At 41.0% G+C, this 17,418-nt stretch overlaps 1 protein-coding gene across 1 annotated transcript in view; it reads left to right on the forward strand.

The window, feature by feature from the left end:
* tp53bp1 (tumor protein p53 binding protein, 1) overlaps positions 1 to 17,418 on the forward strand; it is an 83,216-nt gene that overhangs the window by 65,478 nt on the left and 320 nt on the right. The window contains 5 exon segments of the mRNA XM_034194143.1: positions 1,486 to 1,549; positions 1,551 to 1,672; positions 4,855 to 4,949; positions 13,730 to 13,926; positions 17,227 to 17,363. Of these exon segments, the coding sequence (XP_034050034.1) occupies positions 1,486 to 1,549; positions 1,551 to 1,672; positions 4,855 to 4,949; positions 13,730 to 13,926; positions 17,227 to 17,363 (615 nt within the window).

A 17,418-nucleotide genomic window follows, 5' to 3' on the forward strand; every position in this document is an offset into this window, starting at 1 on the left:
CACATGGCTGTACCCAGGGATTAGCACCAGCACGAAGAGCCTCAGGGCTGAACTAGGACTGAGTTTGTCTTTGTTCTTTTTACAGACCTGTCCCAAAATTTTCAGCAAGATTTGTGAAAATCCATTTACTCGTAAAATGACTGACTTATACATTGTTACGATTAAATAAAGCACATTAGTGTAAATAGTTGGACACTAACGATTTTTGTAACTTCACCTCTGGACACCACAGTGAGTGTGAAATGAAACAATCAAGATGTGCTTTCAGATTTAATTCAGATGGTTCAGATGACCATTTTGGAATCCCTTACCAAAAAATAGTACTGATAAGTATATAAAAAGTAAACTGGAAGTATACTTGAAACATACTTGCATGTACTACTTTTTGATAAGGATTACAGCCATTTTTATGCATAGTTCCTCCATTTCAAAGGCTGTAAGTAATGGACAAATACATCATGCAATAAGTATATCATACTGTATGATTAATACAACATCAAGTACGGGTGCTATGACAAAGTCGCCAGAGTCTTTCTAACATGGCAACACTGTCAAATCCGACTGATATGTCGACACTTTGCAGAAGCTGCCTGCACCCTTGAAACAAGTTCATCCTGGAAGAGGCACAATTCTTCAGTATAACGATGCGCATCCACATGAGTCTGCAAACGCAGGATGCCTTGCAGCGGCGCATATTTGACAAGATCTCATCACACATACCTCACAGTCATGAGCTCGCCCCGTCTGACTTTTTCCTTGTACCCATTCTGAAAGAACACCTGAAGGGACACCGTTGTATTAATGATGCAGAGGTGCAAGCAGCTGCGCGTCGCTGGTGCAGGGAGAGGACGGACACTCCATTTCTTTACCACTGGGTACAGAAACGTGTCCCCGTTGGCAAGGGAATATGACTACTTGGAAAAATGAAACACTGCCAGATAGACAACATTACAAGCTTTAAGCCGAATATGCGACTTACATGAGTATCTTATTGAAACAATCACATAGGAGACAGAACTCTTCAACCGGCCCTCGGGAGATTCTGTGGATATGACTGCAGGAAGTCAGGAGAGTGGAACTTTTCCCTGCTGGATCACTGCTCTGTAAGGGTGATGGGGGAAGCTGGCGCCTGTCCCAGTGGTTCTTGGGTGAGGGCAGGGTTTCACCCTGGACAAGACGCCAGTCTATTGCAGGGAGAAACCTATCATTAAAACAAAAAATATCCCAAACTGTATTACATCATCATTCAAGTTGTATTTCTTGCTCACGTTAAGGCACTGTAAACCTTTGCTGTAATTGTGCACAGAAAAAACAATAATAGTTCTGGGTGCACTAGAGCACTTTTAAATGAGACTGTACAGAAGAATCATTCTTTCACTTTATCACAATATGAAAAGAATCTTGTTGCACTGACAAACTGCAGCTTGTCTTTTTCATACTGTTGCTGATGTTTCTGTTTTAACGTGTGTGTTGTCCTGTGCTCAGCTCAGCGGGCTGGGGTCTGTAACACATCTGGAAGCGGTGCAGACATCCCGGGTCCATCATGTGACTTTGCTGACATCACGGCCCGCTGAGCAGAACACGTCCCTCTTCATGGGCTTTGCCTTCATGCTGACGGCGTCGTCTGAGATTGACCGTCTGACCAACATACTCGCTGAGAACGAGGAGTATGGTAAGCATGATCAGACAAAAAAAACAAGTATTAGGGTCAATGTGTGTTCTGACATTGACGTTTTTATTTCTTCAGTGCTGGAAATGATTGTAAAAAAGAGCACGATACAAGCAAAAGCACCCACTGAATCCCTAAGGAATAACACAAGGTATTACCAGTGCATTTTACTCAAGTATGGGAAGGAAACGTATTTATTGCTCAAAAGTTGTTTGCCTTTTTGCTGCTCTTTGGTTACTTGAGGTTACCTTAGTACAGGGGTGGCCAAGTTCGGTCCTCGAGAGCCACCTTCCTGACACTCTTAGTTGTCTCCCTGCTCCAACACACCTGAATCCAATGAAAGACTCGTTAAAAGTCTGCTAACGAGTCTTTCATTGGATTCAGGTGTGTTGGAGCAGGGAGACAACTAAGAGTGTCAGGAAGGTGGCTCTCGAGGACCGAACTTGGCCACCCCTGCCTTAGTAGATCCAGTGCCGATGTGCTTTCAGATTTCACGTTTTACACTCATGCAGCTCCACTTTGACATAGACAGTCCCCGGTGTTTCCAAGTGGTCAAGTACTAATCAGGACCGACTCAACTTCCCTTCTGAGATCTGACAGAATGACGTGTTCGCAAAACAACCCAAGTACATCTCTGCAAAATTTCACTGAAAGGAAAAAGCACACAAAGGATCAGGCAGTGTTGATTATAGCAGCTGTTGCCTGAAGTACACGTAGTTAGAACACGTGATCATGATCACGCCTCAAATAAAAATGCAGGGTTTATTGTGAACTGTTGTCTTTGTGTACCCCACAGACAAGATACTCTGAAATTTTTAAAAAAAAAAGGGCATACAAAGATTTTTGTGCAAAAGTGAATGAACACACAGTTTGTGTCCCAAATAATGAGTAACATAACACTGTGAAGGTCAGATGAAATGTTTTGTCTCATACCGGATTATTTCAGTAACAAGCAAGATACATAACTCATATATCTGCTTAAAGCTTGGAATGGTCTCTATGGGGCAGTGTCGTTACATTTACACCCATAACAGACGAGTCTCTTCTCTCTGCACCAGAGATGCACAGCTGTTTGCACTTCTATATCATTTGTCTAACGGTGTCCCTTCAGGTCAGCTTGGAAAAAATGAAAAAGTCGGAGGGCACAAGATCCTAATAGATGATTTCCAAGTTGACCCTGGAGTGGCGCCTATGCGCATGCATGATGACGTGACAACTCTTTCCGGTTTGTTCAACAACAACTGTCAAGAAACTTTCTTGTCACTGTTTGGAGTTGTGTGTAGGTAGAAATAGCCTTTGAATGCTTGAATAATGATGTCATTCGCACAAAGAAATCAAATAAAAGTGAAAACATGTTCATTGCTGCCAGAATGTTGGTATTTTAGTTGTTGAACTTTCTTAGCAACGAATGTAAAGCCCCGTCACCGGCACTAACGAAGGACACCAAAGCCAAAACAAAACAAGAAATCTGGACTTACGTTGACTTTCAGAGACATCGTCTAACCGGCGTCCAGCTTTGATCAGTCAGCCGCTCCGTGAGGCATCGTAACAAGCTGTTGTTTCTAATGACGCCAGACACGTGAGCGAGAGGCTCCCTAACCAGAAGTCTCAGTTTCAAGATGGCGGCGCAACTTGATAATGGTCCATTGTACAGCAGGTTGAGCCACTGCAATGCATCCTGTGTTTGTTGGCTTGTGTGTTGATGAGCATTGTCATGCTGAAGAATTGTGTCTTTACCAGGAAGAGCCCACTTCAAATGTGCACGCAGCTTTTGCCAAGTGTCCACAGATTGTCAGAGTTGACAGTGTTCACTTTATTTTATTTATATAGGGCAGAGTAAACTCTACCCCTACCAACCCCTTTTTTGCTGTGTTCCAAAAATTCTGTGAGCACTATGCTGTCCCAGTTTCCAAAAAAGTGGTCGACTTTTATTACTGAAGGGACATCATCAAATTTTTTTTAGGCAAGATGAGTCTTTATGCCTGTTACCCTCGTTTTCTGGGTCACAGTGATGTACCCAGGACTCATCACCAGAGACAGTCCTGGAATGGCTCCCAGACAACAAGACAACATAAACCCATTTTCACCAAAAAACAACAACAAAAAAAGCAAGAGACCTGAGATTTTAATTGGTATTGAATGAAGTACTGTGAAGTACTATCACATGATGTGATGGTGCAGTTTATGTACATTTGACTGACAGTTTTGATTGCTCAAAGTTCGACTTTTTACTACTTGGATATCAGTTATTATAGCTTACTTTTTGTCTTGTTCACATAATTTGTAAAATGTGGTTGATTTAAACATTCTATTCTGTTGAAATCATGTATTATTTTTACCTAAATTTGCATACCAAGATGCAAGGAAAAATACCTGAGTTAGAAATTTTTCCATGCGAGCGTTCTTCCGGACCTGCCGACCTTCCTCTTTTTTTCTTTGTTTTTTCAGTTTGCCACTCACACCTCTGAGTATTCTAATATGTCCAGAGCTGAGTGAAGATTGTAATTTAGGACATCAATCGGGTTTTGTGGAAAGATGCTGGAGAAGTGTCCAGAGTGTGAACTCTCACCACACCTTGGCTGTTGCTTTCCTCTGTATTTAGTTGAGTCCTGTAGACTGCCGTCTGTTCAGTGTCCCAGACTTAATCTGGCAGGACTTCAAGAACAGACATTTTTGCAGAGGTTCACACGCAACCTGGGTGGAGGACATGCAAATTTAGACACAACAAATGACCCAAGCGGAATGTGGAAATTCTCTGCCAGGGATTGTGTTGGTGTTGCCAGTGTTCACAGAAGGTGGTGTTCCATCTCAGAGAGCAGTCTGAATGTCATCCAGCAGAGTTACAGAGCACTGTTTGTTTGAAAGTCTGGCCTGTGTTAACAGCAGAGCAGAGAGATTGTGTGATACTTGTGAGTATCCAGGCTATGACACTCCATGTGCTTCTGAGAATGATCTAGCACACAGGCGCCTCCATACTCAGGAACCCAGCTACTGGAAAAGGTAAAGGGGGTGCACACACATTACCTTTCTGCAGCAGAAAGAAGCCTTCCTGGGTGGTTCTGTAACCTGGTGATGTGAGCCACCAGCAAATGCTTTCAGAGCCGCGTTCCAGGATCCTGTTGTCATCTAGTGATGAGATTTGATATATCATGAGTCGACATAACATTTATTTTTTTCTCCAACAGATTATGTGCAGACTGGTCCATATAACAAAGGCTACACAGAGTCCCAGCTGCAGGCGGGTGGAGGCTTCATCCTGCCAGACTTCAATGAAGAGCAGGCACGTGATCTGAAACTACCATTTTTGCAAAACTTTGAATCACAAGACAGACCAAGCCTTTATCGCAGATGCTCCTTATATACAACTTCAAAGTTTTCTGGCCATAAATAGCTTATGTCACTTGTAGCTGTAGGGAATAGTTTGCCCTCAAGGGCCAAGACTTTAAGTTTCACTTGCAACCAGTCGTCTCAACGGGTGGTTTTATTGGTGACGTCCCCTCAACCTATAAAGTATGGCTCATGTGTAAAGTCATACCAGTTATACAACTTCATGATGAAGTGGTATAGAGGAGGATTTTCTTTAAAAGAAGACCTGAAAGTTTAGCTACAAATTACCAGAAGGTACATCTGAGATGCAAGCCTAGATTTGATCAGATTTGGTGAAAGGAAATCTTTCTCTGCTCTACTCCACTATGAAGCTAAGAGTGGTGATGCAAAATTTGCACTGTGCACAACTTCTCCATTCACAGCCACATAAGCCTATAACTTCTTCTGGGTTGTCTGGGTGTCTTGGTGGCTGCCCTCACTCCTCTCATTCTTGCACAGTCACTCAGTTTTTAAGAACCGTCTACTCCATGCAGATTTACCATAGAGTGCCATATTGTTTGTATTTCTTCATAACTGATGTAAATAAAGTCCAAGACACATTCAGTGGCAGCTTCACCATCAGAGAGCCTCGTCCACAAACTACCACAAAATACTCCAAGCTGTCATTGATGTTAAAGGGGGCAACACACAGTATTAAGAACAAGGGGATGTAAACTTTTGATCAGGGTCATTTGGGTAATTTCTGTTGTCATTATGATTTAAAAATAGTAAACAGTTGTTTGACAATAAATGGCTTCACCCAGCCACTAACCATGAGTGAAAAGTGGTCCAAAAAACAAAAATTCTGCTAGGGTATGTAAACGTTCAAGCACAACTGTATATTAATTACATATAATATAATTCCCCATTTACATGTTCATGTAAATGGGGAATCTTCTTCACAGACTAAAGTTAATTATGGAGTTCCACAAGGTTCTGTGCTAGGACCAATTTTATTCACTTTATACATGCTTCCCTTAGGCAGTATTATTAGACGGTATTGCTTAAATTTTCATTGTTACGCAGATGATACCCAGCTTTATCTATCCATGAAGCCAGAGGACACACACCAATTAGCTAAACTGCAGGATTGTCTTACAGACATAAAGACATGGATGACCTCTAATTTCCTGCTTTTAAACTCAGATAAAACTGAAGTTATTGTACTTGGCCCCACAAATCTTAGAAACATGGTGTCTAACCAGATCCTTACTCTGGATGGCATTACCCTGACCTCTAGTAATACTGTGAGAAATCTTGGAGTCATTTTTGATCAGGATATGTCATTCAAAGCGCATATTAAACAAATATGTAGGACTGCTTTTTTGCATTTACGCAATATCTCTAAAATCAGAAAGGTCTTGTCTCAGAGTGATGCTGAAAAACTAATTCATGCATTTATTTCCTCTAGGCTGGACTATTGTAATTCATTATTATCAGGTTGTCCTAAAAGTTCCCTAAAAAGCCTTCAGTTAATTCAAAATGCTGCAGCTAGAGTACTGACGGGACTAGAAGGAGAGAGCATATCTCACCCATATTGGCCTCTCTTCATTGGCTTCCTGTTAATTCTAGAATAGAATTTAAAATTCTTCTTCTTACTTATAAGGTTTTGAATAATCAGGTCCCATCTTATCTTAGGGACCTCGTAGTACCATATCACCCCAATAGAGCGCTTCGCTCTCAGACTGCAGGCTTACTTGTAGTTCCTAGGGTTTGTAAGAGTAGAATGGGAGGCAGAGCCTTCAGCTTTCAGGCTCCTCTCCTGTGGAACCAGCTCCCAATTCAGATCAGGGAGACAGACACCCTCTCTACTTTTAAGATTAGGCTTAAAACTTTCCTTTTTGCTAAAGCTTATAGTTAGGGCTGGATCAGGTGACCCTGAACCATCCCTTAGTTATGCTGCTATAGACGTAGACTGCTGGGGGGTTCCCATGATGCACTGTTTCTTTCTCTTTTTGCTCTGTATGCACCACTCTGCATTTAATCATTAGTGATCGATCTCTGCTCCCCTCCACAGCATGTCTTTTTCCTGGTTCTCTCCCTCAGCCCCAACCAGTCCCAGCAGAAGACTGCCCCTCCCTGAGCCTGGTTCTGCTGGAGGTTTCTTCCTGTTAAAAGGGAGTTTTTCCTTCCCACTGTAGCCAAGTGCTTGCTCACAGGGGGTCGTTTTGACCGTTGGGGTTTTACATAATTATTGTATGGCCTTGCCTTACAATATAAAGCGCCTTGGGGCAACTGTTTGTTGTGATTTGGCGCTATATAAAAAAATTGATTGATTGATTGATTGATATAAAATAAATGTTGGAAGCATTATTTTAATTTTGATAGTTATGGCCTATAGCTTAAAAATGCAAAAAGAAAAAAGTCTCTAATCAGAATATTTCATAAAATCAAATAATAATAATCTGAAAAGTATGTTTATTTGTGCACTCAGTACTTGGCTGACACTCCTTTTGATTAAATTACTGTGCCAGTGTGATGTGGCATGGAGACGATCAGCCTGTGGCACTGCTGAAGTATTATTGAAGCCCAGGTTCCTTTTGATAGCGACCTTCAGCTCATCTGTATTGTTGGGTCTGTTGTCGCTCATCTTCCTCTTGACAATATCCCATAGAAAATCTATGGGGTTCAGGTGGCTGGTGTCAGCAAACCAGTTCCTAGTAGTTTTGGTCCTGTGGGCAGGTACCATGTCCTGCCGGAAAAGGAAATCCGCATCTTCATAAAGTTTGTCAACAGATGGACGCATAAAGTGCTCTAAAATCTCTTGGTCGAGGGGCTGCGTTGACTTTGGACTTGATAAAACACAGTAGACCAACAGCCAACGCTGACATCAATCACATCCCTACGTACCTTGGTAGGAAGGGATGTGATTGGTACTATACAGGACACTAAAGTTAGTAAATACGGTAGTAATAGATGTAAACTTGCAAATACAAAGTAGAAGGGAATAAAAAAAACTTATATCTTGTCTCCATATGTTTCAGCACGCTTTATGGTTGTGAACACATACAAATGTCCTTTTTCTTGTTCTCTTTTTTAATATTATTATATTAGTGATAAAAATGGAGGAGTGGGGTACACTTAGTTAAACCTAACAGCTAATGTTAGCTCATCAAGCCGGCTGTAGCACCGTTTGTCATGGCTAACAATATAGTTGGTTCTGTTCTGTTTGGGAAGCTAACGTTAACACACACATTTGTTTACATTTGTTGTTACGAGGTCTATTAGAAAAGTATCCGACCTTATTATTTTTTTCAAAAACCATATGGATTTGAATCATGTGTGATTGTGTCAGCCAAGCTTGAACCTTCGTGCGCATGCGTGAGTTTTCATCACGGTGTTGCTGTGCACCATGCGGCACCGCCACGACGCGCAAAGCCTCCACTCCTCTTTCCATGACAAAACTCCTGTACCAGTGGAATGTGCCATTCATTTCCAAACTGGATGCTGTGTTTTATCCAGGATGTCATCTGGCTAGCACAGGAATTGTGAAAAGACGTGGATATCAGCACTTTTTCGGCACATTGAGACAGACGTGCGGAGGAATTCTGCGCGTCGCGGTGGAGCCGCATAGCGCAAAGCAACGCCGTGATGAAGCCTCACAGGACATGTTCTGGCATGTCCAGGCTTATCCACAATTTCTCGGATAATCACTCGATGGAAAAACCACGACAGCTGTCTGAACGCCATCTCAAAGCTGTCCTGTGAGACCAAAACGGAGGTGGTTTTGTCTTGTTCCAGTAGCAAATCCATCGTGATGCGCAAAGCCTCCGCTCGGCTTTCAATGACAAAATCTCTTGTTAAAAGTGAAATCTGCCGGAAAATGGTTGATGTCCAGCTCTTGTGATAACCAGAGAAATGGCACACGATGGTCACGGATCCATACAGCCATCCGTTTAGAAATGAAATGGTCGCTCAGCCTGTCGATGGCGGCTTCGGAACGCGGCGCACCACCAGTCGCTCTGGGCCATCCATAAAGCAACAGTACACTCCATAATCTCTTTGAAGCCCATAAAATTTTCACCAAAAACCATCTGAATTTCTCGAATGGTGTCCACTTTGATGTCCCTCACAGTTTCTGAAAAAATTTTGATCAAGCAAAGCAGCAGTCTCTGAGCCATTCCTAAACAATGAAAAAACGACAAGAGGGGTGGACCACTCCTCACTCCAAGCCTGCTCACAGGCGAATGACGCAACCGACAGGCGTGAAAAAACTCACGCATGCGCACGAAGGTTCAATCTTGGCTGATGCAATCACACGTGATTCAAATCCATATGGTTTTTGAAAAAAATAATAAGGTTGGATACTTTTCTAATAGTCCTCGTATATGTATTTGTTGTTAATACCGTTATTGTAGGGTGAAGCGACGCTATTGTACTTTATACGCCAGTTACCGTTTTTGTTTAGCTTTGTTGGCTTACAAGGTACAGTTGGCTTAACAACGGCAGCTCATCTAGCTATAGTTAGCTTACTTTTGTGATTTACTTTTATTTTACATGGTGTAGATTTTTAATTGTTCCTCAGTTTATGAGTTTTTTAATAGATAGCAGCAGATAGTATCTAAGTTTGGGGTTTCTGTTAGAAAGCATGTAGAGTATGGATTTTGTCTTCCTATGGTAAGCTAGCGGGGTGAGCTTTGGATGGATGCCTGGGACATATTGCATCATGGCTTCTGTTTCTGTGTTTGCATGGCCATGTTTATAGCTTGGCCTACTAGCTGTGGTTTAGTTTTGCAGTAGGTCTGCGGACTAGGTGGGCGTGTACTGCAGTCTTCTCCTGTATGAATATTTGGGTTGTGGTAGGTAATATTATGTAGTAACTATATTTCTTGTATATGTTGTTTACTACCCTCATTGTCTGAATATCACTTATATACATGTTGTCCATATTCTTGAGCCGCTTAGATGGACAGGGAGAGTTCCCACGGGATAAAAAAGCTTTTCAGCCTACCATCCCTGGTTCTCAAGACCAGGCACCAAAGTGGCTCTACCTTTTTTTTTTTTTTGATATACTTTAGTATACACTAGTAGAGTTCTACCTTAGAATTGGTATGTATAATGGAGGAGTAATATCTGGCACAAGGTTACAAGTGTGGTGACTACTTCCCCAAGGCTCGCAGCTGTCAAGGTAAAACTTGATGGTGATGTGACTTTTATGCTGTGCACTGTTTACATGCCCAGTGACTTAAGAACTGTCGGTGCTAACTTGAGTACTATGCAGGATGTTTTAGCAGAAGTTGCAACTCTGTTTCATGAACATGATGCTCAATTGTTAGCCATTGTTGGGGATTTTAATTGCGATTTTAATCGTCCTAGTCCTCATACAAGTGAACTTATCAGATTTTGTGAATCTGAGGTGCTTGTTCCTTGTATCAAGAGTCCCTGTTCTAACATTTCTACTTTTGAAAATAGTATTTGTGCTAGATCACTCATTGATCATTCTATAGTTAGTAATAATTTGCTGGCGTGCCTTACAAAATATTATTCTTGTGATTCTGTTAATGATGCCTCTGATCACTTAACCATTGTCTCTCAATTTGATATCAAATGTGACTATGTAAGCTCTTGTAGCAGAAGTAAGGATTCAATTTTTCATGTGACTTGGTACAAAGCAAAGCTCTGTGATATTGAGCAATATAAGACTTTTAGATGAGTTACTTGATTGTGTGGTTGTACCTGAGGAAGCTTTACAGTGTAGAGATGTTATTTGTGAGCGGCATACCGCTGAGTTAGAAAACCTCTACAATGATATTGAAGTTGGTAAAAGAGCTGTACCTCGTTGTAAAGGTGGAAGACAGGGTAGCAATGTCGCTGTACCTGGTTGGAGTGAATGTTTCTCATAAAAAGGAGATGGCAGTGTTTTATCATTGTCAATGGAAGAGTGCAGGTAGTCTTAATTCTGGTTCACTCTTTCAGGCTAGAAAAGAGTATCATCTTGCTGTAAAAAGAGTCAAGGAGAAAGAAGAGGTTATTGGATCAGAGAGAATGGCTCAGGCCATAGAAAAAAGTCAACATCGATACTTGTGGAAAGAGGTTAGAAAGTTTAAAGGTAAATGGACTGCATTTATATAGCGCTTTTCCATCTGCATCAGATGCTCAAAGCGCTTTACAATTATGCCTCACATTCACCCCGATGTCAAGGTGCTGCCATACAAGGGGCTCACTACACACAAGGAGCAATAGGGGATTAAAGGCCTTGCCCAAGGGCCTTAGTGATTTTCCAGTCAGGCAGGGATTTGAACCCATGATCTTCTGGACTCAAGTCCAACACCTTAACCACTAGACCATCACCTCCCCTGGTAAAAATAAAGCTTTGCCCTTGTCTGTTGATGGTGTTAAAGGTGAACAGGATATTGCATATCTCTTTGCCAACAAATATGATAAATTGTACAATAGTGTCATTTGATAAAGTGAGAATGAGTAACATTAGCAGATGTATTAATGATAAGATACAGAGCTTGTCCATGGACAGCACTTTTCTGAGTTTGTTCAGTCAAGATGAGATTGTCAAAGCCATTAATAATTTAGAAAGAGATTAATCTGATGGTAGAAGTGGTTTATTTTCTGATCATATCATAAATGGTACTAGTAAATTGTAGTTTATTGGTATGCTTATTCATGGGGTGTCACTATCTGATATGCTCTGCAGTGTTATGCTAGCAATTCCTAAAAATAAGCACATATGTAACAGGTTATCTGCAAATGTTTGTGCTATATGCCTTCAAAGTGCATTATGCAATGTATTTGATATACTGGAAGCTTTGTACAAGTAATTTGCAGTTTGGTTTTTAAATGTAAACATTCTACTGCATTTGCGGCCTCTGTTATGTTAGAGACTATAGATTATTACATAAATAATGGTGTAATTTATGGATTGTCACTTGATGCCACTAAGGCATTTGACAGAATTGAGTTTTGTAGGCTTTTTCAGCTTTTGTTAGATAGAAATGTTAACCCACTCTATGTCAGACTTATTAAAAACATGTATATTGAGCAGAGAATGTGTGTTAGGTACGAGAATGTTTTCTCTGAGTGGTTTTCAGCATGTAACGGTGTGAAGCAGGGTGGAGTCCTTAGCCTTACCTTGTTCTCAGTTTACCTAGATGGTATGCTAAATCAGCTTGCAGCTGGAGGGTCTGGTTGTTATGTAGGTAATGTATTTTGTGGAGAAATAGGATATGCCAATGATGTAATTTTATTATCGCCCAGTCGTGCTGCACTGTGTCACATCATAACAATTTGTGAAAAATATGCAGAAAATTTTTGTATAAAGTTTAATGGTAATAAGAGTATCATTTTTCATAATAACTGTTGAGTTGGTATCTGATCCTGGGTTTTTGGTGAATGGTGAGATGGTTACTTATGTACAAATGTTAGAATATTTAGTGTACAAGATTGATGCCAACAGGAGTAGTCCTATGGTTCAAAATATTGTTAGTGAGTTTAGTTGTAAAGTTAATGCATTCATTGGTGATTTGGATACAGTTAGCTCTGAGGTCAAGGGTAAACATTTCAGCACATATTGTGAAATTTGTATGGTAGTATATTTTGTAACTTAAGTGGTAATAGTCTTAATAGGTTTGGTATTGCACGGAGAAAGGCACAGAGACATCTTTTTAAATTACCTTACATTACTCATAGTAGGTTACTAACCCATATTTGTGATATACTGCCACATGATACTTTGATTCATACAAGATTTATTAGTCGTGTTATTGCAGGACTTACACGTTAATCCTGTTGTAAAACATTTGTTTCAATTATGCTTAGGGACTCAGATGTCTAGAACTGGGTATAATTTACTGTACTTATGTGATTTGTATGGTTTACACCGGTTCTACAACCCCAATTCCAATGAAGTTGGACATTGTGTGAAATGTAAATAAAAACAGAATACAAAGATTTGCAAATCCTCTTCAAGCTATGTTCAACTAAGTACACCACAAATACAAGATATTTAATGTTCAAAGTGATAAACTTTATTGTTTTTGTGTAAATATTTGCTCATTTTGAAATGGATGCCTGCAACACATTTCAAAAAAGCTGGGACAGTGGTATGTTTACTACTGTGTTACATCACCTTTCCTTCCAACAACACTCAATAAGCACTTGAGAACTGAGGACACTAATTGTGAGTGTCATGATTGGGTATAAAAAAGGCTCAGCACAAGCAAAGATGGGGCGAGGATCACCACTTAATTAGTGGATACTTGCTTGTTAGCTGGGTGAGTGACATTTGTGTATTTTCTCTGCTCTCAGTATGACTACAATTTTTAGTATTGTAATATTCCTAATTCATGTGAATGCTCCCTGTTAGTGTGTTATTCCAACACAGCTTTGTTTTATTATTAGGTTTAACTCTTTGACATACAGATCAACACTATAGTAGAGCTGCAATGACTCAGACTAACTCACTAATTCAGTTCAATGACTTAATCTGCGATTTGAACATAAAACAAACGTTTCATCTTGAAATTGCAAAGTTTAGAGGTCGAGTTAAGTGGAAAGATAAAATCATTTACATCTGCTCAACAACACTATGAACACAAAGGATGAAAGTTTAATAGAATCAGAAATATCAGTGTGGGTGGACGCTGTCTCTACACATTTGTCTTTTTTGGTTTAAAGATGAACATCGGTGGGATTATATGAGGCAGGTCTGAAACGGTGGCCCTCATTTGTTTCTCTCCTCAGTGTAAGGCGGCCTATCAGAGCCTGCTGATAGCAGACCAGCACTGCCGAACCAGGAAATATTTGCTGTGTTTGGCCAGTGGCGTGCCATGTGTGTCTCACTTCTGGGTGCGAGACTGCTGCAAAGAGAACAAACTGCTCAACTACAGGAACTACCTGCTGCCTGCCGGTGTGGGTCCAGATGACACAGTCATAGAATGGTGAGACAAAATGCCAACATGCTGCACATGTCTGGTTTTGTGTGCTTGGGATAAGTGGCTAGCAGTGTTGAGGGAGTGTGGGGAAAACAGACATGAAGCAACTGTTCATTAAATTAGTCATCCAGATAGAATGGCAACAGTCTGTTTTTATGTTAAAATCTTAAGTTTTGGACTTTTTCACACTTGGACTTTTGGAAATTATGATTTACAGTACAGTACAGCTGGCTTTGTGGTTGACATGAAACTGGACTCTCTGGTGACAATGGTAGAGAACACTGGACAAACTACTGGACATAATGGATGATGCCAGTCACCCTCTGCACACCATCATCAGCAACCAGACTAGCCTGTTTAGCCACAGACTGCTCCTTCCCAAGTGCAGGACCAACAGGCTGAAAAACTTTGTCCCTCAGACCATCAAACTGTACAACTCCTCACTTGGGGTGGAAGAGTATCAGGAAGACAAAGAACAGGAAGGAGAGTAACAGTAGTAGCTGTATGCTTTTACCCTGTATGCTATTCAGTGCTGCTGGAATCTCAATTTCCCTGAGGGAGTCTTCCCAAGGGATTAATAAAGTTATGTCTAATCTAACTACAGAGGCTTTAAACTAATCAGCCACAGCATGACGTTATGGGAAAGAGTAGTAGAAGCTAGGCTTAGAGCAGCAATATTATTTCATGCTGAGAAAGAGCACTACAGATGCAATGTTTGCTCTGAGAGTACTGATGAAGTATAGAGAAGGCCAGAGGGAGTTACATTGTGTGTTTGTGGATTTAGAGAAAGCTAATGACAGGGTGCCAAGAGAAGAGCTGTGGTATTGTATGAGGAAGTCTAGAGTGGCAGAGAAGTATGTGAGGGTAGTGTAGGACATGTACAAGGATAGTGTGACAGCGGTGAGATGCACAGTAGGAATGACAGATTCATTCAAGGTGGAGTTGGCATTACACCAAATCAGCTATGTGTCCTTTCTTGTTCGCAGTGGTGATGAACAGGTTGACTGTTGAGATCAGACAGGAGTCTCCATGGACTATGTTTGCTGATGACATTGTGATCTGTAGTGAGAGTAGAGAGCAAGTTGAGTCTAGTCTGGAATGCTGTTGAGAGAAGGTGAATGAAAGTCAGTAGGAGCAAGACTTGAGTACATGTGTGTGAATGAGAGGTAGCCCAGTGGAATAGTGCAGTTAGGAGTAGAGGTGGTGAAAGTAGATGAGTTTAAATACTTGGGATCAACTGTCCAAAGTAATGGAGTATGGTAGAGAGGTGAAGAGAGTGCAGGCGGGGTGGAATGGGGGGAGAAAGGTGGCAGGAGTGATATGTGACCTAAGAACATCTGCAAGAGTGAAGGGCAAAGACTACACGACAGTAATGAGACCAGCTATGTTGTACGGTTTGAAGATGGTGGCACTAACAAAAGACAGAGCCAGAACTGGAGGTGGCAGAGCTGAAGATGTTGAGATTCTCTTTGGGAGTGACAAGAATGGACAAGATTAGGAATGAACATATCAGAGGGACAGCTCAGGTGAGACGGTTTGGAGACAAAGTTAGAGAGGCGAGATTGAGATGGTTTGGACATGTGCAGAGGACTGACCCAGGGTATATAGGGAGAAGGATGCTGAGGATGGAGCCTCCAGGCAGGAGGAGAAGAGGGAGGCCATTTATGGAATTATGGATGAGCTGAGGGAGGACATGCAGGTTGTTGGTGTGACAGAGGACAGGGTGAGATGGAAATGATTGATCTGCTGTGGTGACCTAAAGAAGTAAAAGTCTGAGGCAGCCTAGAATTTTGATAAAGATGCAGCATTTGATAATTCTTGTTAATGAGTTGATCAACAGAAAATCAGATTTTAATCTCAAAACATTCCTGTTCCAACAAAAAGCAAAGTTTCTTTTAAAATAAGTTATCTTGTGTAAAAGTAAACTAAACAAATTACAAACTTCAGTTATCTAATTCTGGTCCTTGGGACTCAAAGTATTTGATGTTTTCCATTTGTTCATGATGTACTCAGACTAGATCAACTCAGTCTGGAGTGCTCAGCCAGCTGACAATGGAACACACCTGATATGGCTCGTGTGCAGAGAGAAGGAAGGGAAATACAGTTTTCTTTTTCTTTTTTAATGACTATTTTTATTGCAAGTTTTTAAAGATTTATAAACAATACACAAAACCGATCTGGAGGATGGAGGAGGTTGTGAAATACAGCTCAAGTATTTTGGGTCCTGAAGGAAAAAAACCCCACTCCTGGGATTTGTTTCTATGACAAACGGCTCACGAATAGCTTATAATGTATGACAGTACAAAAGATTCACTGTTGGGATTATTATTATTATTTTTTTTTTTGTCACATTAATCAGCTGACTTTAGACAGAAATTACAAAATAATTTCCTTCCATGAAGTTGAAATCATTCCATTTATTTACCTGAAAAATCGCTACAGTGATACCAAAGTGTCTTAGAAAAGGCCAGGGATTTTCAAATTAAAAGCCCTCGAACAGACCCCAAATACAGCAGTGGGTCTCGCCCCCTCTGGATGTATGTTTCATAAGCAGCACTGAAAAATTTTTAAAAATTTAAATTCCCATTTCAAAGCTGAAACCTTTCATCCATGCTTCTTCGATTTAGTACATGTCTCTGCAAAACAAGTCTGTCTGACAACCATACCTGCACCTACTTTCCATCATCCATCTAGAAGCCACCAATCATGCAGCAGGTGGGAGCCACGTCAACAGGCTGTAGGCGATACGGAATACAGGCCGTTTTTTGGATTGATCTGGTGCCCAAACGTTGGCCAGATTGTAATGAGTTTGTCCTCATTATATCCCTTTATTTTAGTGAGTTACACAGATAGCTTCTTTTTTTTTGCATTATGTTACAGTGGAGGGGATGGACATGTCTATATTTGCTTAATGTATTTTACAGGGTGCATGCATTAAAAATATTAGCAGTTTAAATGAATGAATTAAACTTATCACCATACAAAGCATAATTTGCCCCAAGGAGCATCACAAGGTTAGGGTCTGACCTTACAACCTCCGACCAAATAAAAAAGTAACATGAAAAGTTAAAGAATGAAAAGTTTGTCACGTTAATGGTTGTATTATAAAACACAATACATCTTTCTCCAGTTCTTTTCCAAAATATACTGTATAGTGTTTGAGACCAAACCCAACATTTTCTTCATACTTCACCACAAAGATGACATTTTCTTTGTGGTGGAGGTGAAGACCTCGGAGGCACAAACCTGCTGATGGCTTGTTAATCATGACACCCCACCCCCCCCCTGTTCATTTGTTGAACTCAGGCATCCACGCTGCAGCCCATTTAAGTCACTGCGAGTCCTCCTTGTGTTCGAAGAGCCAGTGGAGCTCTGGGCACAGCTCTTCACCATGGGTGGAGCCTCTTCTGTCCGACACTTCCAGGCCGACAAAGACAGCAGTGGTACGGAGTCTATCGCACCCAAACAAGATGCACGGTAAAGACATCACGCCGGTTC

This window comes from Thalassophryne amazonica, chromosome 2 (genome assembly GCF_902500255.1).
Source record: "Thalassophryne amazonica chromosome 2, fThaAma1.1, whole genome shotgun sequence".
Lineage (NCBI taxonomy): Eukaryota > Metazoa > Chordata > Actinopteri > Batrachoidiformes > Batrachoididae > Thalassophryne > Thalassophryne amazonica.